The 24977-nt window shown below is 46.3% G+C and overlaps 1 protein-coding gene across 1 annotated transcript in view; it reads right to left on the minus strand.

Annotated features, from left to right (window-relative positions):
* MAD2L2 (mitotic arrest deficient 2 like 2) overlaps positions 1 to 24977 on the minus strand; it is a 40258-nt gene that overhangs the window by 4304 nt on the left and 10977 nt on the right. Inside the window, exons 3-6 of the mRNA XM_085609900.1 lie at positions 7606 to 7724; positions 7290 to 7361; positions 6213 to 6313; positions 2456 to 2550 (exon numbers count right to left, since the gene is read on the minus strand). Coding sequence (XP_085466026.1) covers positions 2456 to 2550; positions 6213 to 6313; positions 7290 to 7361; positions 7606 to 7724 — 387 coding nt within the window. The remainder of the gene's footprint in view (positions 1 to 2455; positions 2551 to 6212; positions 6314 to 7289; positions 7362 to 7605; positions 7725 to 24977) is intronic.

Genomic DNA, 24977 nt, shown 5'->3' on the forward strand with positions numbered 1-24977 from the left:
TTACCTACTTCAGTTCTTTAAAAAATATTTGTGCACCGTCCACTTTGTAATGCTTGTTTTCAAAGCATTTCATTATACCTGTTGTCTAAATTAGGGCCATGGTTGACAGAGGGAATAGCAGGAGATGGAGGAATATGCTGATCATCTAGTAGCTATCAGACAATCTAGCCTGTCATCACAGTGCTCTTACAACAAAGCATCATCAGCAAACACGAAGAACAGATATAAAACCACACAACAACACGTGTGCATCAAGTCTTGAACCCCACAACTATGAAATGCACATTCCAACTACTATCACTAACAATTAGTATAATCAACAAAGTGAACATCACAGTTAACCCATGCCACTCCAACACAGTTCAGGGATGTGCTCAAAACCAAACATTTCACACTAAAATCTTCCTAGTAAATTAAATATTTAATGGACGACCTCTCAGTTCACAAACAGAAAAAGATAATAATCCCCCTGCATCTGTGCATCTCGTTCACATATTACTCTGACTAAACGTTCTCAAAACACTACAGGCACCCACCAACTGGTTCCGTTTCAGCTGTAACTATCATGCTGCGCTTTAATAGTGTGCAAAGACTTTGATACTCCCAACAAATGGTCCATAATAAGAGAAGTCTTCGGGGCTTAACACTGGTCTGCCTTCTTTATGAAATTACAAAAACCACTGCTCCAAATCCTGTTTCTCAAACCAGAAAATGCTCAGTGTTCTGCAGAAAATCAACTTATTGTTGTACTAGATGGAGCCTCACTACAAATACCACACACCTTGACAACTTCTTACTGCTGCATCTATTGTTTAATAGCTGCCAATTTGATGAGCAGAACAAATTCAACTAATGACCTGAGACTTCCAAACACCAACCCGAAAAGGTTTTGCCTCCAAATGACTATTCAGGCTCAGGGGCGCCAAATCCTCAAAAAAAAAGGTAATAGGGGCAAGCCCAGTATTACGTTTAGGCTTTGCAATAATGATGGAGTCCGAAAAACATCATAAACTTCCGACACTATTACACAGACACTACTGAAATAAATGGAGTTATTCCTGTCTGAAAACCAGCTGGCAACACTCACACCCATGCATCTGGTGAGGCACAAGTGATCTTCAACGTGCTATTCTGATAGCTGCTGACGAACAGCATCGCGGACTGCAGTGGCAGCCGCCACAAAGTGTCAGGAGAGGAAGAGCTGGGTGTGGCAGGGGGGCGGGGAAGGGGGTTAATATATATTTTTTTAATTGAACTCACCTTAAGCTGGTGGCCGCCTTCTGCGTTGTGCCTCCGTCTGCTCTGTCCCAGGCTCCCAGAATACATTGGGACAGACTCCCTCTGCAATCCCCACGCTTCTCTCATGCGAGGAGAGGAGAGTGGAGACTGGCCTGAGAGTCTGTGTAGTTTCTCCAGCCCGGCTGTACAATACAGCCTGGTTGGAGAAACCTAAGTGCGCATGTGTGTTTGGCCGGCTTGAGACAACCGATCAAACAAACACACATGCGCACTTAGAAGTGCACATAGGACTCTTTCTCCCTCCCTCCCGGCCCCGCCCCTCCCTGCACAAGCTGGCTCAGAGCCGGCAAATAAAAAATAAAACGATGTTAGAACATAGTTTTATTTTTAACCTGCTGGCTTTGAGCCACTAGGGCGACTGCCATTGCAGAGGAGCCTCCCCTGGCCGACTGCACAAATACAATACCGGGTACAGGCGCAGAAGCATTCGCTTCAACTTTACCTTCAGTATAAACACAATTTGCACAGATCCATTTCAGTAACTCCGAATGATGCATCAAAGACATTTCAACATCTGCCATCACACAAAGAAATAATTTCATCACTACAACAGCTTCATTTCAGGTGTCTGCCTCAGTCAATGGTACTACTTTCCCCAAACAAACCCACAGAAAAAAATATGACCAGTGGGATTTCAGGAACAGCGCTAGGCACACCTATTTCTCTCCATATTTGAACCTACTAGATTCTGAAAACTTTTTAAGATCAACTTATTTGCGTACATCCAAGACAAAGGCTTTCGTATAACCAACCACTCAAGAACCACCTGTCCCCCAAACAACAGACATCCAAAGGACAGCCGAAAAGCTCACAAGGTGCTCGGTTGACCACATCGGGGTTTAGAATTATACATCTACAAAACACATGCTGAGGGTTTGCTTACTAGAATAGTAAGTTTGGGAAACAGCCACATAAACCTGCATACGGTAGGCAGTTAATTATGTTGAGGACTGCACAAATAGTCAATTGCTTGATCCTGCAATGCATACAGAGGAGTCTGATCAAGCACTATACATCTGTGGATTGTGATGGATGTGATAATCCAATGAACTGTTGGGAGAAGGCGCTATGACACTGTTGCGCGTCAGAATGGATATCATTAATGTAGAGTTGTGGCTTCCTCAGAGATTATGGGCATCAGGGGTATTATTCTTACCTGGAGGGTTGCTGTCCAGCATTGCATCGCACACACTAATCTTCAGAATGAACGCTCGCAGTAACTGTTCCACATGTGACAACAGGGAGTCCGAACTACGAAGAGTAAATCACGGGGAAGCAAGATGAAACCTTACTATAAGAAGACAGCACATCAATCCATATTGAAAAACTCACATGTAAGTAAAGTCAGGAGCTGGTCAAATTTTATCAACATAACATAAGTGCACATACACTCCCTCAGCCAGCAAATAGTGGTGAGACACTAAAAAACTGGGCGCATTTTCTGAATAACCACAGTGTGCAAGCAAACTTCCCACTGTAGGTGTCCCACACTACCTCTGAGCACATTTGATTATAAATGTTGTGAAGCACTGCAGGAATACAATGCTCGCCAATATATGTGTTTTTCCAAACAAGTGCCTGCTGACTTAACTATCTGCAGCATATAAGATGCCCAACTCTAAACAAGGCAGAAACTGCCACTCCAAAGCAGCATGGTAGTTCCTCAGACTCCCAATGCACTGCAGTGGCTTTTGGCCTTTGTTTGCTGTATGGAACAAGTATCTCTTCTGTACACTATGATACTGCCATTCAGTATTTTCATGAACCATTTTTTTACTCAACAATATTTGATATTTCGCTGCCCTTGAAAGCATATTTTTTTGTGGCACTGCATGGTCTTTCACTTTTTAGAGAATAAAGTCACACACATGTGCATTCAAGTCTCTTAAACAATGCACAAAATTATACATGGTTTTTTTTAGTCCAGTGCACCCACCATATTCTTTAGGAGAGAGGGATATATATTTAAATCTATCTATATATCTATATATCTATATATATATATATATATATATGAAGATAAGTCCTGAACTCCCAATCGAGCTGGGGAGTTTAGAAACAGGTACGGACCACGAAACCCACACGTTGTTGTTTATCCAATGAGAGTACGCCAAGCAGTTTAAAGTTTCATTTCATTTCTGATTTATTCCATATAAGTCAGACAAGTGTCCGCCTCAGACGCATATATATATATATATATCTATATCGGCTAGCCCTCTTCATCCATTGGTCTGATTAAGTAATTCACATGTTGCTCACAACCACCAAAGCCTATTGGGTGAGGCAACTCAGCCCACTTCAGCCATTGCCTCTCTTCACTATGAGTGAGTGGTGACACTTTGCTCTTGCGCACCTCTGCCTAGAATGTAGTCCATTCCGGTGCCGGGGATGAAAATCCATTCTCTATACATTAATTTCTGCACTTATTTCATGTTTTTATTAATTTTTGCAATGTCTTTTTTAAAATATTTATTTGCAAACATATGCACACCACTTTTAGAGGCAGAAGTTTTAAATGTTATTACTATTATACTTTTAATGTCAATAGCATTATTGCAGAAAAAAAATCAATTTTGGCACATGGCAGGCTTATTGTTTTTACTTCATTTCCTGTGATCATAGCACCAACAGAGAAACACAATTTCTAACCCTCAGAGCTTGGAAAGGTAAGACTTTAGTGGATACACTGGGTTATAATATACCACCACCATTGCTCTAAGACAGTCCGAGACACAAGCCGTCAATAAGAGTCAGTCTAAAAGATCATCCCACTAATGTTTAGCATTTCCACCAAAACATTTCTTTGAGGGTGTTAAATACTACTTTTGTAATGCTTAATGCCATATTCCCACAGCAACTCCAGCACTGCAACTGAAACAAACTGCACTACATTATCAGAGACAATGTATTTTGGTGCACTTTCCTGGCACGCACCTTCTCTATAACATTTATCGCTGTAAAGTTCATCTACAAGATCCATATCTATGCATTTGGAAAAGTAGTCAATAACTAAGGCATCTTTGCAATTTCCCTTCAATGTGCAGAACAAACCCAGAAGGTGTACTCCTGGTTTGTTCTATGGCTTGTCCGAAATCTCTCGTCACCATAGACCGTTTCTAAGAGACCAAACCTTTTCTATGGAACTTACATTCCACACATTTCGCTGTACACAATTGAACCTGTTTATCCATTCCTGGCCGCCAAAATGTTTCAATTAACCTCTTGTTAAGTACAGTCCTGACCCTAAATGGAAACAATTTGCTTCCTTTCATAACTTTTCCCCTTTCCAAAGCCAACTGTGAACTAACTTTCACCATCACTTGTAGTTCAGGGTTCAGGTTTCTTTTGCATGACCAGCCATGGATAATATAATATTTTGCTTTGTTGAGAAACGCATCCCTCTCCATTTCTTTCTCCAGTTCCTCCTCAGTAATGTACTCTCCAGTAAACTAATTTATCTTTGATACAAAACAATCCACATCATCTTCCTCATCTCCTTTAATTTCTAATGGGAGCCTGGGTATGCAGCCTGTCCTTTTGTTCCTACTTCCAGCTGTATACTAGACATCAAAGATGTAGTCAATTAGTTTGATACTTAGCCTACCTCTCCTTGCAGTAGATTTTTAAGGATTGAATATTCACCCCATTTAAGATGCGCTTTACATTTTTAAGCAGTTAAAGTTTTTTTTAACAAACTTAAACTTGTGGTGATTATTCAAATTTTGAAAGTACATTTCCCCGTTTATGAATTGTTCCATGATCTAGTATCTATGCAGATATATTAATAAACTAGGACTATATATAAGAATCATTTCTTAACCGTGCCCAGACTTCCAAAAACTGGACACCCCACCATCTGAATGTGCAGTGCACATTTGCAGCCAAATTAGAGTAAGAACACCTGCAAGTACTGTTGTGCACATTCCATGAATATTATAGATGCAGACCCCCCCCCCGCCTTCATCCGTTCAAAGATGTACACATGCTCCACGGACACAATGCAAACAGTACTTCCTTCCAACCAACAATGCATTATTCTGGTCTTCGTGTTCTCTGCACCTCACATTTCACAGACGTGTCAGCACTGCACACCATCTTCACTAATTGGTCAAATGAAGAGACAAATCAGTACATTTAACGTTCACCAATGACATCCGCAACACATGAACATGAGCACAGAAAGACTTATATGCCATCCTTTCAGAGGATGTCAGCAAACTGAAAACCAATAGATTGGTTTAAAGTGCAACCAGTTATGTAGAGCACTTACAGCTGGCATGTGTGATTAAAGGAGCTCTGCATAAGACATTATCACCATGTGCCTGAAATGGTACACTAAGTTTCGCAAGGAAACGTAGTGTACAAGCACAGCATGCCTCTTCTACACATGCACCGTTCAAACATAAGAAACATCCTCTACACACAACCCATTGCAACTTTCAGCTCACATCCACATTCCTGCACAGCATCAGCACCGCAACAGTGACAACCCCACAACCTTTAAGAAAGTACCAGAACTCCCATCAGAATGGTGACCTGGAAGTTGCAGGACAGCAGCAGTCCTGGAATCCCCATAATAATGGCAAACACAGACAAAATAAAAAGAATAGCAGCACAGAGTGATTCCCAGAAGACGACCAACCCCTGGAAAAAAAATCATCAAGCAGGGATAGCCTCAGAACTTTAGGGAAGCATCAGTCCTAGAGAAGGGCAGATCCGGGCAACCGGAGAGACAAGGAGAGCAAAAGACTCAGGAGAGTGACAAGAAAATGTGCAAGACACCAGCAGACACAGGAAAGGAGATGTAACTGCCAAAGCGAGGAGGCAGTAATTCAGTTCTGGAGAGATGACAAGAAATGGCTGTTCCATATCATTCATGAGTAGAAGGGCCATTGAAAGACATTAAAACTAACCTCACAGACAGCAAAGGCGGCTGAGTGATTTCAAAGACAAATCTTTCCACCGGGTGGTGGTCTTTATCCAAGATCACCACTGCCACCTTCTCCACGTCATTCTGTAACAAAAGAATATAAAGTTAGCAGTACTGTTGGAGCTGTCTGCGCCAATATACAATGGGAAGAATGAGTACCCCAGACTTCTGCTGCCCATTCAGGAATGACAACTCCTATACATATTCTGGCTATCTGGACAGAAACGGATTATTGACTTAGACATGTCAGGGAAAACTGTGAATCTGAACACTATACCAGTAATTATCAATCAGATATCTTAGTTAGAATCCAGATCTTGTGTGACTAAAGGCAACATGAGGCACGTATTGGCCAATCGGAGTTGTGTGTCCTGGCAAGTGAATAACACGAGTAAAGAAAATGCCAGGAATGCCTTGTGGATCAGTAATTTCAAACAGGCAATCCAATCACCCCATGACAAATGTGAATATGAGACACCGTAGACTTTTCCTCTTCAATAAGAAGTAGGATTAGGACAAACCCATGCCCATCATCATCATTGGCAACATAAAGGTTGAGAATGCAGATCAGAAATGTGAAAAATAAGCCTCAACACTTAGTCCGGGACAATTGCCAATGAGAGGAATGCAGAGCTGCTCAGACCAAACAGGTATACCAAAACTAGACCTGCCTTTATAAGACTACCAGTGCAGGGAAGAATAAAAACTCAATTTGTGACCAGGCCCATAGAATATGTGAATGCCAGTCCGTGACAATTTTGACGCTTGAAAAACATTTGGAAACCAAAAGTTGACAAAATACAGTAGACAAGGAGCAAAGCATGTAGAAACAGGACCCAAAGTTCACGCGCTATGACGATGGGAAATGAAAGCCACCTAGAAATACTTAGTTAATTCATATAATATATAAAAATTGAAAGAATATCTCAAATCGATTGTGAGTAGCAGCATAACTTTGCCCTATATTTTCAACTGTTTATTTTTTCTTGCTCCCAAATTTCTACCTTTAAGAATTGAAAGAACGGATAGACCATTTTCTAGGGTCCCCAATGATATATACCTTCTCGATCAGCGGTTTCACACAGTGGAGTGTGTCTTGGATATAGCGATTCAGCTCTGGATGGCAAGACATCTGTAGAGGAAAAAAAATACGCGAATGAAAGACACTGTTGCGTTAAAGGATAAAACAGATTATTGAAAAAGACAACATTCGCCACTGACACCCAAAGTATAGGGTGGAAACTCTCCATTGACCGCTGCGTGGCATCTGTATGGGGAATTAAATCATGAATAATCTCAGGAACCAAACACTTCCATCGTAGGTTAAGGTCAACTTTGCTAACCCATAATTGTAGTAAACACCACTTCTTACTTACCTGGACTGGCACATTGTACTTCTTTCGTTTCTGGAAAATTCCAATGGGATAAACTTCTCGAACATACAGGATGAGATGGACAGCTACCTCCAGGAATTCACAGAGAATATCAGCAACAACTGTGAAACAAAAAGGAAGCAGGGAGAAAAGAACTCCGAGATTAACATCAATGTATTATGACTGACAATGCACTTGTAGACACCCATATTCATGTCCAAGGGTGCAGTTCAGTTACTGGGTTTCACTGGCAAGTCAGCACCAGGGTAAGAGATATAGCAAGACAAAAACAGGCAGACTTTCAGGTAACATAGGCACAAGTTATATACACCGCTCAAAGCAGACGGGAGAATAACCGAGACCAGGGCCAAAACCTAATGGCTGCTAACAGTCTCAGGCCACTACAGGCTCAGGTAACAGGCCCTCATCCCTAGGAATAGAAGGACCTATAGACAATAGAAGAGCAGTTGGCCTAAAACTTGGTTATTGGCAGCTTAGATCAGAATCATAATGCTCAAAACACACTGATCCACTTTGGTCTACTCAGTGCTGTCGCACATCTGTGGTGCAAAATGCACATGCTATCTTCTATGGAGAAGATATCCCTGCACACATATGTAACTATTGAGCCCAGACCTATTTTAAAAGTTCTTTTCTGTATAGGGGTACATTAGTTATTGTTTCTCTTTTGCTTCATAAAGAAGGATTTTAAAACTGTTATTTCTCCAGTAAACATTTTCAGAATTCAAGCCCTAACAAAGTATGCTTAGCATGAAGGAGCTTTATTTAGTATTCGGAATAGCCTACCACTGGTTTTAAGTTTCTCACGGTAGTATAAACTTAAATGGACCGGCCCGTTTTGCTCTTAAACTGCACCAGGTTTCTCCTATTTTGGCCAATATCTCTTGGTTTTTAATGGCTGTTCAGAGTCTGTAGAATGTCTCGCATCAGATTGTACTCAAGTGATTGTGACATTCCGTCAGATATTCTGAAACTGCAACTTAAAGGAAGAACAACTAAGTCAAAGTATGAGTACACACTGCTGCTGAGCTATGCATTGTATGAAGTTTACTGGGTCTCGCGCCTAGCGTTGCAGTGCGCAGCACTGCTCGCGCAGCGAGAGACCCCTTGTAGGGGGTTTCAAAACGGACCTAGGAATTGCGCACACTCCTGTGCTTTTCCTTTTGGCCCACGCTATTGGCCTTTGCGTGCGTCTTTTTATAAAAGACAGCACGCAATTGGCCAAAGGTGGGCACATTGCTCCACACATGGCCTATTGGTATCTATTACGCGCACCGTTGCCATGGGGTTTCAATTATCGTGCCCAGATAAGGGCGCGATAATTGAAACCACATGGCTCGCTGTGGCGCGCGCCCACCACTCGTTTTTATGGCGCGGGAGGGGGTGGAGGGGTCAAATCCCAGTGTCAACTGAAGTGTCCGCCACTCACTCGCCTGATGCTGCTGTGCTGTTGGTTGGAAGAGGATGGGTTTGGGACGGAGTTCACATGCGGGGTGAGACGCGATGAGAGGCCTAGGGTCCAGTGAATGTTAACTCAACAGTGGATACTTTGCTCCGTGGGCTCGCCCTTTCCACTGCTTGTTCCTCCTGGCTGCGTCTGTCCTGCACAGGAGCAGGAGGACTCCACAGATGCCAGCCCCTGGCAGTATCCCTGACCGCCAGACGTTGTGCATCCGTCTCTGGCAACTATGATAATCACAGTGATCTACTTTAGAGGAGAAGAGCGCAGAGTGTATCCTTCTTTTAAAGCACAGGTATTACTTTCTAGTAAATGTTCTGCTGTGATTTGGAAATTAGTGCTTTTTAAGGTACTCATAGAAACGCACAGGTCCTTCTAGATATTCGGCCCACACTTTTTTAATGCGAACGAAAATCAGGGAAACATTTCATAAAACCATCTTGCTGTGGGTAACATGGCAGAAATGAAAAGACGCAGGGGAAATGGTGGCAACTGTCCCTCCGGCCAGCAGACTAGCCCAATAAGTCCCTCCACTCTCGGAATGCCCAACGGGGCACAAAACTAAGAAACAGAAATAAAAGGATATCGTGCCATGTGTTGGGAGGAAGGTGGCGTCACAACAAGTTTACCAAACTACCTCCCTTCCTCTGTAGTTGAGCGTGTGATTTTAGACTCTGTTGGTGACCCATAATTTTCCAAAAATGTTAATGCGTCGGGAAAGGTGGTAACCAAGACCTAGTGTGTTATTTTATAAGTCTGGGAGAGATTGGCCCTTTCTCACTGGTAACGTGTTCAGCCTGTTGCACTCCTGTCCCACTTTGTGAGAAAACATTGAAATCACCCATAAAAACTAATTTTGCCTGAATGAGAACGGAGGGGTTGGGGAGGGAGGAAGCTGTACTCTTCGCAGTCAGAAAAGCTGAAAATGCTGAGCTGCTCCTGCAGGACAGAGGCTCTGGGGATGGTGTTGACTCCTGTACGTACGGCCCTGTTTCCGAGAAATTGGTACCGAGGAGACGTACTCGCCCCTGTAGAGACGTATTCCAAGAAAAAGCTACGCATCGGCAAGGCGCACAATAGGTGAGAAGTGTGCACACCGTCAGGAACTCAGTTCATGGGGAAATGTGCATATCTGTAAGACATTACTAATGCTCACATCAATAGAACAGTAATAATGAGCGGAATGTGCACAACTGTCAGATGAATGCCAAGGAAAATATTGACAATCTTGGGATATCCCGGGAGAGAAATGTGCTGACTGGAACGACAGACACTGTAGGACATTTTTAAATCTGTAAAACATTGATACATTGGGGGAAACGTGCATAGCTGCATAAAGTTATTAATGGGAGACATTTGTACACAACCGCCTTCCTTAAACCGGGCTCCGCCTGAGTGACGTGTCATGCCCCGGATGTTTAAAGCCTCACTTGTACAGTCTCTTATAATCTTCCAAGGGGGCGGGGCGAAGGGGCTGCCAGAGGACAGACTCCTGCAACCAGATTGTTCCTCTGCCTACACAAAACCCCCTACTGGATTTAGTGGACCAGTTTAGGCCATGCCCTCAATTACACGGGCTACACCTCGTGGAGAGGATTCCTAGGTACACTTCTTTGGCCGTGCTACTTTTAGAAACCCACTCCCCCACCTTTTTCATCCACCGCAAAGCACTGGGTGACTTAGTTTTCAGCCTCCACTCTTCCCTCTGCTCTGTGCATCTCGTCTGTTTCGCGCTTCCTCGCCAGCTGAGCTAATAGCTGTTTAGTGCTACTTGTCTTAGCTCCTGCCAGAACATACCCCCCCCTTACCAGTGGTCGGAGTGGGCGGGATTGGCAGGGCACGGCGTGCCCCTACTTCTTAAATTCCAAAGATTTCGTTCCCCTACTTATTTATTTTGAAAATGCGTCCCAGGACGCAAGAAATCGCCATCGCCTATAAATAAAGCTGGGTATTCCTGGCGTTCGTGAGGGGTGGGGCGGCAGAGAAGGAACAGGACTCTGTCTTTTCCTTCTTATCCAGAGAAGACAAAGACCGTGTCCACTTGTGCTCTGTCGCTTCAGCTGCCCCCTCACTCTTTCCCTCTTCCCCTCTCTTTCTGTCTAGCAGTTCCCCTCTTACTGAAAACCGTGACTTCAAGAAGGGGCTCTCACTCTCTTTCCTCTCCTTTCTTTTATTTGCTCCCCTGTGAAATGGATCCAAAAAAGATTTTGCTGGAAGTGTCGTATTCTTTTGACATTTTAATTCCAAAGTAAGCATCGAGAATAAAAGGTTAACATTTTGAAAAATAAATGAAGTAAGACAGAGTGGTAGCAAACTGGCCAGATTGATTTTATTCACACCCAAACACATTAGCGACACTTTTACAAAGTTTGCTAGTGAAGCGCTATTTTTTGTTTGTTTTCTTGTCTTTGTTTTCCCTGGGCTTGGAACTAGTGCACCAATCCTAGGGGTACTGTAATGCATGGATTGGAAAATAAAATGTGTACTGCAGCTCTGCGTTCAGGGATGTGATCTTTTTACCATAGTGAGTGTAAAGGCGTTAAGATAACCACAATTAATCTTTGGTTTTTGAGGTTAACTATAAGTGAGGATTAAAGCATAATGCTGTCACTGGCATTTAAAAAGCATGGCATGGTGCAGGCAGATAAAAATAGAGCAAGGTGTAGTAATCTCCTAGTCTATGTGAGCTCTTTGTGAAACACTTGATGTTCAGTGTTCCACCGGTGACTCTTGGAACGTTCTCTTCCAAGTTGGCAGTTGCCTCCTGGTGTTGCTGTAAAGAACTTGAATAAAGTGTTTCTGCTCTACCTCACCGGTTTAACTGAGCCTTACTACTACACGAGATGCTAAAGAAAACACCTTCACTGGTACCACATACGTTTACTGTTAGATCAAGTATGTTCAGGTTCCTAGGGAGAACTCATTCAGTAGCATCCTGGAATTAAAATGGGGCGTAAATAGGTGAAGCATGTCTGCCACATAAAACCTGTCATGGTTGGAAGCAAGGGGGGGGGGGGGGGGGGCTGTGATGGACTGCACAATATTATATATATGCTGGGCAATAGTGATATAAAGCAGGTCTAGAAAGTGTGTTACATCCTTTCAGTTAAAGAGGAGTCTGTGGACCCCTATCATATCGAATTTTTGTGGTTGCTTAAAAGTGAAGGAACGGGCCACTTACATGAGATAGACAATGGCTTAATTAAATATCGTTCAGCCAATGTTTGCTATGCCTACCTTTGGGTTAGGGTCTTTCATCCCCTTTGTTTACATTCACAGTAAAACCCACACACTATAGAAATACCAAACGCCTAAAACACAGAGTGACTTTTGTTTAAAACCAATAAATGTATAAATAAATAGATTCAAGGTGCAGCTCCTACTCACCTGGCTCCCGGCGCTCTGATGGGCTCTGGCTAAATTGTGCCACCTGGGAATGAGGGATGGTGAAAGACATGACTTTTGACCCCTGAGACACAGCTCCCATTTGAACACTGTGACTCGGCTTTGGTGGATCGGCATACAGGTTAGCCTAACACTACATGACTGTAAGCTATTGGCATTGTAAATGACAAAGCCTTTTTTTATGTTTTAAAAGCGAAAACAAAAATAAAAGGCATGGTTATTTGCAATGCCAATAGCTGAAACTTGCCTGAATGCGAGACCTATTGCATTGCAAATGCTTGTTTCCTTTGATTGTGAAATCTGCCTAAATGCGATTCTCAAGCCACTAGCCAAAAAGCAATCACCTGTATTGTCTGATACACTGTAATCAGGGCCATGAAATTATGAGACAGAGGAGGGCCAAATTATGCATCAGTGTTGAGTAAATTAAGTGGCAAGGAAAGGCAAATTACAAGGCGTAATTCAGCACATTTTACAATAGTATTATTTCAGTATTTTGCCATTTTTACACTATTTAACACTGTCTGGGCATTGGCTGCACCTGATTTTAACAATAAGCAACAGAAAGGTGACCAGTGACATTTTTCAAAGGGCCTTCCTCTGCGCGACAACACGTGTTGCTGCGTTTTTATTAACTTTTGACCATTTGAGCTAGAAACCATTTCTTTTTGTTAAAATCTACACATTATGCAGCAGATGATGAATTCAGTGGCAAATGCGGCACATCTATAATTATGACAAAAACTATCCTATGAATATACAGGTTCCAAAACTCTACGTACTCAAGTATCTAGGTAAATTCTGTAAAAGAAGAGAAGGGAGGAAGGGGTTGAAATCCAGTTTTACTGATACAACTGGCTGCTTCAACTTTGGCTTTGGAGACTTCTGCCTCTACCATCCAGGGAATCAGGTCTCCTTCCAGTACAGTCTTCTCCAGAAGTAGATGACGCTTTGTGTACTCCATATTGCTGCAGCTCCATTATTTATATGCCATCAATTTGCTTAGATGCTCTTATTTCTTCTAGTAGTTCGATGGAATGGCATTTGAGGATTTGGGCAAGCTTACCAAGCGCCAATACACCCTTTGAATAAAAGAAATAGGAGCACTAAGCAAAGCTCACCAACTTTAGCTAACTACCTTCCCCAAATAAATAAGAATTGATACCAGAGTTTTGTTTTGGCCTTATTGGACAAAATCACTATTGAAAAACATCAGGGAAAAATCAAGCATTACTAAAGGCAATAGGCCTGGCCTTGGATGTCAGCCTTTTTTTCTTTGGCAATGCATGTTTACATTTACATTTACATGTTTTGTCACAGTTTTTGCCAAACATTATTGTTGGAGAAGCTGCATGGTGCATGACAATCTTAAAAATTAAAATTAAAAAAAAACACTGGCTAAAGGCAAAAATATGTTCTCTTCTTAAAAAGCACACTTTACAATTGTCGTTCCTGGCATTGGTAGGAACTATTTTGAAATCAAACATTTCCTTGTGCAAGAGTAAAATGCCATCACTCACAGTGAAGTCAGCCAATTGCTGAAGTAGGCTGATTCATGCTGTAGAGGGTGGAAAAAAATGTGAATGACACAAACTGACCAATGGATGAAGATGGCTGGCTAAACGACTCGTAAGTATTTTATACTTAAAATGCCTTAGTGCGGTCCAGACCTACTGATTACCAAACACATTTGTGAAACGGACGGGAACCTGACGAGGCTTCCCTTGCTTACCAAACACATTTGTGATATGGGCGAGCACCCGACAAGACTTCTAACTTTCTATCCCAAATGAATATCTAGGGACGCACAGATGTGGGGACTGCGGTGGGGAGGAATGCATCGAGGAGGTCTGCCGTACATCCAGAGACCAAAGCTCTCGGTGGCAGATTTGATCCAAATCCTGAAAGTATGCAGATCGGAGTTGGGCCTCCGCTTGAACTGGGGAAAATCAGATCCCCAGTCCTTGGACCCCTGGACCTCAACCACTTTATGATGTAAAAGAGGCCCAATTAAATATCTGGGAATGTACACCTCGAGAGATCCTGTGGAAAGCTAGGAAAAACGATCACTCCTATAACATTGAAAGTATGGGGCATATGTCACGCTGGTGCACATTACCATTAAATATCCCAAGTTAAGTTATTCAAGATGGTGGCCCTACCATCGATGCTTTATATCCTTCAATATTATTCATAGAGGATTGCACCATCTTAGTTTACAAAAACGCAGGCTGGTGCAAACAACTATTTGTAGGAAGGAGACTCCCTCCCCAGAGTATCACACAAGAAATATATTTGGATGCCATAGATTAAGACTCCGGGCAGTAGATATGTGGTAATACTACTGGGCTGCTCAAGTACTGCCAATCAAGGACTGGATTTTTGGGAACATAGACTATCCAGTGATTTATATAGAGATGGCAGCTTTTGAGGATGACGTTTTTAGTCTTGGCTGTAAAGAGTCGTGATTGCGGTGGCAATTACTTCAGTGACAGAGGCACCCATAGAAAGCTGGCAGGGCCTTGAAATTGATGGAATGTGGTACTACACTAACTAAACAAACAGCTTTGTGAAGGACCTGGGATTCAGAAACGGGGACTGGCTGGAAATCTACAAGTTGGGGGGGCATATGTTATCCTACCAACAGTTGGCTGAAGAATATGAGCTCCACAAGTCTCGATTTCTTCTTTTTGCAGCTGAGCCATCCACTAGATACCTATAAAAGGACACCTCGACTCACTAACAGACTTTAATCCTCTAGAACGAAAAACTTACTATGGAGGTAATCGAAGGAAAGGCATCTCTAGTTTATACAAGGCCCTAACGATTAATGTCCCAGATCCCATGGCGAAACTATGAGATGGATGGGAGTTAGAACATGGTAAACTTGATGATGAAGAATGGGTCAAGATGGCAGCCAGACAGCTAGTAATCCCAGCCAGGCTTAGGGCATTATTACAAGTTTGGCAGAACCCATGGTGGCGGTCCGACCACCGCCACACAGTGGGCCCGCCTGCAGTATTAGAAGTGTGCTGGTCAGACCACCACAGGACTGCTGCAAACAGTGAGGATCAAGGATCCTGCAGCATTCACACAGTGGTCAGGAGCACTACTATGCTTGCGGTGCCGCTGCAGCACTGCCAGGCTTATTAGGAGTTGCCTGTCCATCGGCCTTTTCATGGCAGTGATCCTGCCATGAAAAGGGTGGCAGAGAGGCAACAGGGCCTCATGCCGCTCCTGGATCTGAGGGTGCATGGGGGGGGGGAGGCGGCAAATGTAGTTCCCCCCTCTTGTTTTGCACCCCCAGTTCCTGCATGGTGTGGCATGCATGCCACACTGCAGGAAGGTGCAGTCATTGGCCTGAGAACGGTGGTCTCCATGTCAGGCTCTTCAATGAGCCAGACAGATCACTGCCTTAAACCGCCGCCGCACAAACCGCAAGACCAGGGTTTAACTCCTATTTTGGCAGGCGGAAGCACCACCGCTTTTGCGGTCCTACAGCGGATGGTGCGCTGCACCGTCTACTGTAGGACTGCCAAAGTCGTAATTAGGCCCTTACACTTTAATACTTCCACAGAATCTACTACGCCCTGGACCACTGTGAGACATGGGGCTAAGTAGCAGCTTGGACTGTCTTAGATGTGGATCGACGAGGAGCGCCTTTCTGCATGTGATATGGAGCCGGCCCTTTATATAAAGATACTGGGCCACAATTCTGGATGCACTCAAAGAGGTGGTGGGGATAACAGCAGAGTGAGGCCCTAAGATGGCCCTACTGGGGGTGTTTATATTTGTGGGATGGCCACTGTTGCCGGAAACCATTGGCAGGAATTTGCTGCATGCTGGCTAAGTGAGACATTGCTTATTACTGGAGATCTGCGACACTCCTGCTTTCCTAAATGGCTTAAAGAGACGGATTATGATCAAGATATCTGAATTTTTCCTCAGGATTGTACTCATTTAAATACATGTCAACAACTATGTTAGTTTGCACAGGGACATTTTCAGTAGCTCCTTAAATTTGGAAGAAATTAAACTCTAATTTGACAGCATTCATGGGATGCTGCATAACAAATATAGATCACGTTCTGATAACGACACCTGTGCGGTACAAAAGAGGGAAAGCTAACTGGAGGAGAAGTTAAATTCAGTGGTTCTGAAAATATGCCCGCCAAGCAGACACTAATGAAACTGCTCAAACATACTTTGTTGTCATCAGTCCCTTTCTGTGGCTCACCTGTTGTGGTTCTATTGTAGTTCGGCGCCTGACTGTCTGAAAGTCTGTTCCTGGATTGAGGCAGAGATCTTCCTTTCAATGGAGTTGTTTCCGGTTCATAGTCTTGGGATGGAAATGTCTCTGCCACGTTAAAGAGGCATGTTCATCTGCCCTGGGTGGCCCGAATGCTTGCGAATCTTGGCTTTTCTCAGCCCAACTAACATGCTAATCTAACGTGCGTGCTGCGGCATAAGTTTGTCCATGATGATTCTGCAGTCAAGAACCTGGTCTGTGTCAAGGATGTGTACACCAAATGACAAAGTGGTGGCAGCACTGTATTGTTTTTGGATTATAGCACTGAACAGCCCTTTTCCCTAGGATTCTGGTGAAGTGTGGTGCATACATAACCTATTTGTGTAAAGTTCAGCTTATATGTAGCACCTAAAGCTCTGCCCTGCTATCCTGTGTGCCCGTCAAGTGTGTGTGTTAAGTGTAGCAGGCTGGACGCATCTGTGTTTTTGTAAGTTTAAGTTTCTGAGATCAGGGACATCTATTTTTGATTGCCAATGTTTTACATGGCACAATATGGAGCTTGGAGTACAAATTTCCCCGAGAGTAGATGTGTGTTGCTGGGAGTTTTGAATCTGGAGCGAGGAGCCCTTGACGCTGAAGTGTGGGAGCTTGGAGACAGGCCTGCCTTTAGAAATTCTATGAGGACCTTTTAGCAGGTTGTTGGAAACAGCCCACCCCCACTCCGCAGGGTGGCGGTGGACTCCCCGAACACACTGTGGTAGCTTGGCTCGAGTGGTCAGGAAACAGGCGCAGTGCTAAGCATACAATAACCATGCGTGCATCCGTTCCAAAAACGACTCTACACCGTAAAAATTATGAAAATATTCTTTCTTTATCTTTTTCTCTTAGTTGCTGATTGGAAAAATAAATAGGTCAATCACAATATACAAGTTTCAATTAGTGCAGGTCGAATAAATATTGGCTGTTTGATGAAATAAATAGGGGTGATCATAAATAACAGGGCATAAATACAAGTGCAATATATACAGACAATTAAATACTTTGAGGCAATAAATACTGTATCAATAAATATTGTACACCAACAAGTCCTGTGGACCTATAAATATAGTGCAGCAATAAATAGATAAAAATTCAATAAATACAGTATCCCCAATAAATAATTAAAAGTATACAGCAACCCTCATATAATCAGATGACACTTCACTTCTTAAGGGCTGATTTGGCCCAGGCACAGCTTGTAGGGTTGTGGAAGGCCTGAGGGGGGAGGCTACTCCCTGGCTGGGACAAGGCTGAGGCCTAAACTGAGGTAGATCAAAGGGGGGAATACCAATGCCCTGGCTTTCCTTCTCCACACAACCTCTCTAGGTTAGTCCCAGTTCACCCCAGGCACAGTCAGGTGGGTTTCAGCACCTCCCTAGCCCCTTAGAGCAGTCTCTCAGGTCTCCACAGGGCCTTAGGCGCCCTCTACTCCACTTACTGCCCTTTTTCTGATGTTCCGACGCCGCTGGAGTCGTGTCGACGCCGTGAGGCGGTTCCGGTTCGGTCTCGGCGGCCTCGGCACAATGTCAGTTCTTGGTCGACGCCGGAAGGCGGTTCCGGTCCGATGTCGGCGGCCTCGGTTCGATCTCTACCTCCGATTTGACGGCGTCGGGCAGTCTCTTCACGATGTCGACTTCGGGCGGCTCCGGTCCGATGGCGCTCTCGGCTCCGATGACGTCGGCTGGCCTGGCCTCGATGTCGACTTCCGGCGACTCCGGGGTGCGATCCTCACCCCCGACCTCCGGTGCTCCTCCTCTCAGGTTCCGGGCGACTCCGGAGTGCGATCCTCACTCCCGACCTCCGGTTCACCTCTACCTCGGTCTCCGACGACTCCGGAGGGCGGACTTCACTCCTCCGATGACGCCGCTCGCTCGACCTCGGTTCACTTCCTCCTCGACCTCTGGTATTCCTCTCGACCCCCGTCGGCGCCCTCTCACGACCTCAGGCGGCTCCGGGTACGACGTCTGCTACTCCAGTCAGCGCCGCTTCTCCACCTCGGGCTCCAGGTCTTCAGGCTACTCGACGCCGGACTCCAGGGAACCCAGTTCTCAGGTCAGAATCTTGCTGTTTTCTTGGTTCTAAGGCCTGTTCCTGCTGTCCAGGTCCTTAGGATGGTTTTCTTCTGTCTTCTTCCCACACAGGGCTATAGGCTGGGATCCATCAGTAGGGACAAGTATCAAGGGTGGGTTTATGGACCCCACTCCAGGCACAAGTTTCCACCCCTGCTGCTTCACTCCTTCCTCCTTCACTGTTGTGCTCCTCTCTCTTCACCAGTCAGGTGCCAACTGCCAGCTCCAACTGCCAACTGCCTCTCTTATCCTCCCAACATTCTAAACCGCCTCCAACGGTCACAGGGTTCTGGAATCTCCTGGAATGTTCTGGAAGGTGCTGGTAGGTTCCAGTGGATGCTGGTGATGTCACAGGTGGCCACCATTTTGTGCTTCAGGCCCTCAGACAGAAGTTTCAGGGGTAGCTAAAATGGCTCCCTGAATCTGTAGCAACACGAAAAAGTCTGGTGGTTCCCAAAAAGGAAAAATTCAAACAGGGTTTGAGGCAAAAGTGGGACAAAATAAATAATGATGAGGAGGGACCACCCAAAGGGCTGACAGGTCTAACACGCGTCCCCCCCAGCTGAAAGTGGGGAGAGCTACCCAACCCCTTGGGAGTTCTCATCACTAAGGCGGAAGTAACTTGAGAGACCGTCTGCATTGGCGTGGTCCACTCCAGGCCGATGTTCCACCTGAAAGTCCATCCCCTGTAGGGAAATAGACCACCTCAACAACTTGGGATTCTCCCCCTTCATTTGCATCAGCCAACGAAGGGGTCTGTGGTCGGTCTGAACGAGGAAGTGCGATCCAAACAGGTATGGCCGCAACTTCTTCAGAGCCCATACCACTGCAAAGGCTTCACGCACTATTGCACTCCACTTCTGTTCCCTGGGAAGTAGTCTCCTGGATAGGAAGACCACGGGTTGATCCAGACCCTCTTCGTTGAGTTGCGATAACACTGCCCCAATGCCATGTTCTGATGCATCTGTCTGGACAATGAACTCCTTGGAAAAGTCTGGGGCCCTTAAGACCGGGGCCTCGCACATGGCTTTCTTCAATCTCTCAAAGGCTTGCTGACAAGCCTCCGTCCAGACTACCCGTCGAGGTTGTTTCTTGGACGTGAGCTCCGTGAGAGGGGCTACGATGGTACCGTACCCCTTCACGAAGCGGCGATAGTATCCCGTGAGGCCCAAAAATGCTCGGACCTCAGTCTGTGTCTTGGGGGGTTCCCAGGCCATGATGGCCTCGATCTTCGCCTGGAGGGGTTGCACCGTTCCCCTACCCACCAAGTGTCCAAGGTACACTACCGACCCCTGCCCGATCTGGCACTTGCTGGCCTTGATCGTCAATCCAGCTTGTCTCAGGGCCTGGAGAACAGCTTGCAGGTGACGCAAGTGATCCTCCCAGCTGTTACTGAAGACGGCTATGTCATCCAGATAAGCAGCAGAGAAACTCTCCATTCCGGTGAGGATCTGGTTTACCAGGCGCTGAAACGTGGCAGGTGCGTTCTTGAGCCCAAAGGGCATCACACAGAACTGGTAGTGGCCATTGGGCGTGGAGAAGGCTGACCTTTCCCTTGCTCCATCAGTCAAAGAGATCTGCCAGTACCCAGAAGTAAGGTCAAAGGTACTTAGATATTGGGCAGCTCCCAGCCGGTCAATCAATTCATCCGCCCTAGGGATCGGATGAGCATCAGTTTTTGTCACTGAATTCAGTCCCCGGTAGTCCACACAGAACCTCAGTTCTGGTTGGGCACCCGGTGGTGCAGCTTTCGGTACTAACACCACCGGACTAGACCAGGGGCTGCTAGAAGGTTCAATCACTCCTAGCTCCAGCATCTTAGTGACTTCACTATGAATGCTGGCCTTCACCTTGTCTGACATCCGGTAGATCTTGGACTTCACAGGTGGGCTGTCTCCGGGACAAGGGAGAACAACGAAGAGTACTGCCCCAGGACCTGGCGACAGTCCTCCTGCTGTTCAGGAGTTAGAGATGGGGAGAGAATCACTCCCTCCACCGACCCATCCTTCTCTTGAGACGCAAACAGATCAGGGAGAGGCTCGCTTTCCACGTCCTCTCCTCCGTCAGTCACCATCATCAAGATGACTTCGGGCCTCTCGTGGTGGGGTTCGAGGCGGTTGGCATGCAGCACCCGCAGGGGCTGACGAGGGGTCTTCAGGTCCACCAAGTAGGTAGCCTTACCCTTCTTCTCCAACACCTCAAAGGGTCCTGACCAGCGATCCTGGAGGGCACTAAGCTCTCCGGGTTCGATCACCCACACCTTCTGGCCAGGCTCCAACTCCACCGGGTGAGCGTTGTGGTCATACCACGCCTTCATCACTGCTTGGCTGGCTTCCAGGTTGTCAGAAGCTTGCTTCCACAACTTAGCCATTTGGCTCCGGAAGGCCAGCATGTAGCTCACCACATCCTGGGGGAGCTTCCTGGGAGTTCTTTCCCATCCGTCTCTCACCAGGTTAAGAGGTCCACGTACAGGGTGCCCATACAGAAGCTCGAAGGGGCTGAAGCCCACTCCCTTCTGTGGCACTTCCCTGTAGGAGAAAAGTAAACAGGGTAGGAGGACGTCCCATTTCCTCCGCAGGCTTTCAGGCAGACTTCTGATCATGCCCTTCAAGGTTTTGTTAAACCTCTCCACCAGACCATTGGTCTGGGGGTGGTAAGGAGTGGTGAACCGGTATGTCACTCCACACTCCTTCCACATTGCCCGCATATACGCTGACATGAAGTTGGTCCCCCTGTCGGACACAACTTCCTTGGGAAAACCCACTCGGGTAAAGATTCCCATCAGGGCCCTAGCCACAACAGGTGCTGTTATGGTCCTCAGAGGTATTGCCTCTGGGTACCGTGTGGCATGATCCACCAGAACCAGGATAAACCTGTGACCAGCTGTAGTCGGTGGATCTAATGGACCCACAATGTCGATGCCCACCCTTTCAAAGGGGGTGCTAACGACAGGAAGTGGTTCCAGGGGAGCTTTCAGCTTCACCCCTGTTTTCCCACTGGCTTGGCAAGACACACATGTCCGGCAGTAGGTATCGGACGACACTTTCATCTGAGGCCAATAAAAGTGTGGGACAAGACGGGCGAAGGTCTTGTCTTGCCCCAGGTGTCCTGCCAAGGGGATCTCGTGAGCCAACTCTAAAAGGAAGGCTCGATAACGTTGAGGAACTACCAAGGCTCGTGACGATCCATGTAGGGGTGCCTTGGGTTCACTGTAGAGGAGGCCATCCTCCCAGTAAACACTGTAGTTCCCTTCAACGTTCCCTGCTGCCTGGGCTTCGGCCTGTCGCCTCAGCCCCTCAAGGGTAGGGCACTCCCTCTGGCCCTGGCAGAATTCCTCCCTGGACGGGCCTCCCTCCACGTGCCACTCGGCCGGGATGGGTAGGTCCTCCAGGTTGGTAACGTCCCCCTCCGCAGACTCCTGGTCCACCACCTCCGGTGGCCTATCCGTCCTACGGGGTGGAGACGCCGAGGCAGGCTCCTCCTGTCCTCGGTTCTTCCCTTGACTGGCAGCTGGCTGGGCCTTTGTTCCAGGCTCCAGCCGGAATGAACTCCCTCTTCGGGTAGTCACGGACCTTGTGCTAACACAGGCCCAGTCAGGTGTACCCAGCATCTCGGTGTGAGTCCGGCATTCCACCTCCTTCCAAGCGTTGTGCTCCATGTCATTGCCCAGCAGACAATCGACTGGCACGGCAGGGCTTACGGCAACTCGAAGTGAACCTGCAACCCCCCCCCATTCAAAGGGAACCTCGGCCACTGGAGAGTGACCTGTTCTGCCGTCAGCCATCGCGGCTGGGTGGAGTACATCGGGAATTACCTGCTCTGGAGACACCAGCTGGCTACGCACCATAGTCATACTGGCTCCTGTGTCTCTCAGAGCCTCCCCTCTTTGGCCGTTGATGGTGATCCACTGCCCATACTTTGAGGTATTTGCGGGCACCTGGATCTTAGGAACCATCTCCCGTTCTCCCAGGGACACTAAAGTGACACCCGCCCACTCCCTTCCCTTAGTTAAGGGCATCTCCTCCCCGAGCACTACACTAGCTACTCCGGGGGGCTTTCCTCCAGTGGGAGGGGGTGATCGTTTCTGACACTTCGGATCTCCTTTATAGTGTCCAACGCCACCGCACTCGTAGCAATGGACAACCCTTGGCTGCTGACTCTGGCCAGGATTAGGGTTTCTGGGTGGGTTAGCCTTAGAGGTGAATCCTGTTCCCTTCCCTTGGAAGTTATTTTGGGGGCCTTTGGAGAACTCCTTTTTCTTTTCCCCTCCTTCTTTCTTCTGGGGGGCGCCCTGTCCGGCCTTTTGAGTATCCCCTCCAGTCCCCCTTGTGGACACCCGGGTACTAGCCCAAATGTCCGCCTCCTCAGCAAGCTTCCGGGGGCTGGTCAGCTTGCTATCCACCAGGTGTTGCCGCAGTTCAGGGAAACATTTCTCGAGTAGGTGTTCCTTCAGTACTAGGTCAAACAGCTCCTCGTAGTTCCTTACTTCACTGCCCTGAATCCAACCTTCCAGTGCCTTCTTTGCATAGTCCAGGAAGTCCACCCAATTCTGTGTGCCCAGCTTGTGACTACCCCTGAACTTCTGTCTGTACTTTTCAGGTGTTAGTCCAAACTTTCTGATGAGCGCCAGTTTCATGGTGGGGTAATGGGTCTGCTCATCCTCTTCGAGGGCCAATAAAGCATCCCTACCAGCTGGAGGCATGTACTTATACAATCCCCCTCCCCAGTACTTCACTGGAACCCCATGGGCCCTCAACGAGACCTCATAGGCTGCTAGCCACTTGGCGATGTCGTCACCCGCCCCATAGCTAGCTACTATGTCCTTTGGCAGGTAAGGTTTGGATTCCCTGGTGACCTCTTGGTTTTGGCTGCCACCATTAGGAACAGGTTGTGCCCCTATTCTTAGGATCTGAAGCTCTATCTCTTTCAGTCTTATCTCATGAGCCATCCTCTCTTTCTCCGTCTCATGAGCCAACCTCTGTTCCTCCTTCTCCTTCTCCAGCTTTGCTAAATCCCATGTGAGCTGTCTTTTCTCTCTCCGATCTGCTAACTCCACGCTGGATAAGCCCCCGCTAGAGACAGTGCTGCCCTTCCTAGAAAGTGTCCTGGGCCCTACTGACAGGTTCCCCACCTCAGGTTGGTACATCTCAGCCCCCTCGGGGTTAGGCTCTCCATCCCTGTCTTCCTCCTCAGCCTTGCTTTCTCGGCGTGCCTCCCCCCAAGCCCTTAAGCTGGTTTGGAGTGCACCCTTCTTTGCTCCTGGGGGACAGTACACCCCCTCCCGCTGGCAAAACTCCCTGAGTTGGGCCACAGTGTACGTTTCTAAATCTTCCAGTACAAACTCCATCTTGCCCACTCAGGTTAGAGGTCAGGTTTTGTGCAGTAACAATGCAGGGGGGTACCTTTAGCAATACCTCCTCCCACCACCAGAGTAAATTTGGAAAAAACAAAAACCCACAATTTGGAAGGCCGCTGTGAGAAAACTCCCGGTGTAGGCCTATGGACTACCCACAGTTATTGTTGAGTATACGTAGGCACAGCTCTATCCCACCGCTGCCACCAATTTATGTTGGAAACAGCCCACCCCCACTCCGCAGGGTGGCGGTGGACTCCCCGAACACACTGTGGTAGCTTGGCTCGAGTGGTCAGGAAACAGGCGCAGTGCTAAGCATACAATATACCCATACAATAACCATGCGTGCATCCGTTCCAAAAACGACTCTACACCGTAAAAATTATGAAAATATTCTTTCTTTATCTTTTTCTCTTAGTTGCTGATTGGAAAAATAAATAGGTCAATCACAATATACAAGTTTCAATTAGTGCAGGTCGAATAAATATTGGCTGTTTGATGAAATAAATAGGGGTGATCATAAATAACAGGGCATAAATACAAGTGCAATATATACAGACAATTAAATACTTTGAGGCAATAAATACTGTATCAATAAATATTGTACACCAACAAGTCCTGTGGACCTATAAATATAGTGCAGCAATAAATAGATAAAAATTCAATAAATACAGTATCCCCAATAAATAATTAAAAGTATACAGCAACCCTCATATAATCAGATGACACTTCACTTCTTAAGGGCTGATTTGGCCCAGGCACAGCTTGTAGGGTTGTGGA

This window comes from Triturus cristatus, chromosome 1_2 (assembly GCF_964204655.1).
Source record: "Triturus cristatus chromosome 1_2, aTriCri1.1, whole genome shotgun sequence".
In the NCBI taxonomy this organism is placed as follows: Eukaryota; Metazoa; Chordata; class Amphibia; order Caudata; family Salamandridae; genus Triturus; species Triturus cristatus.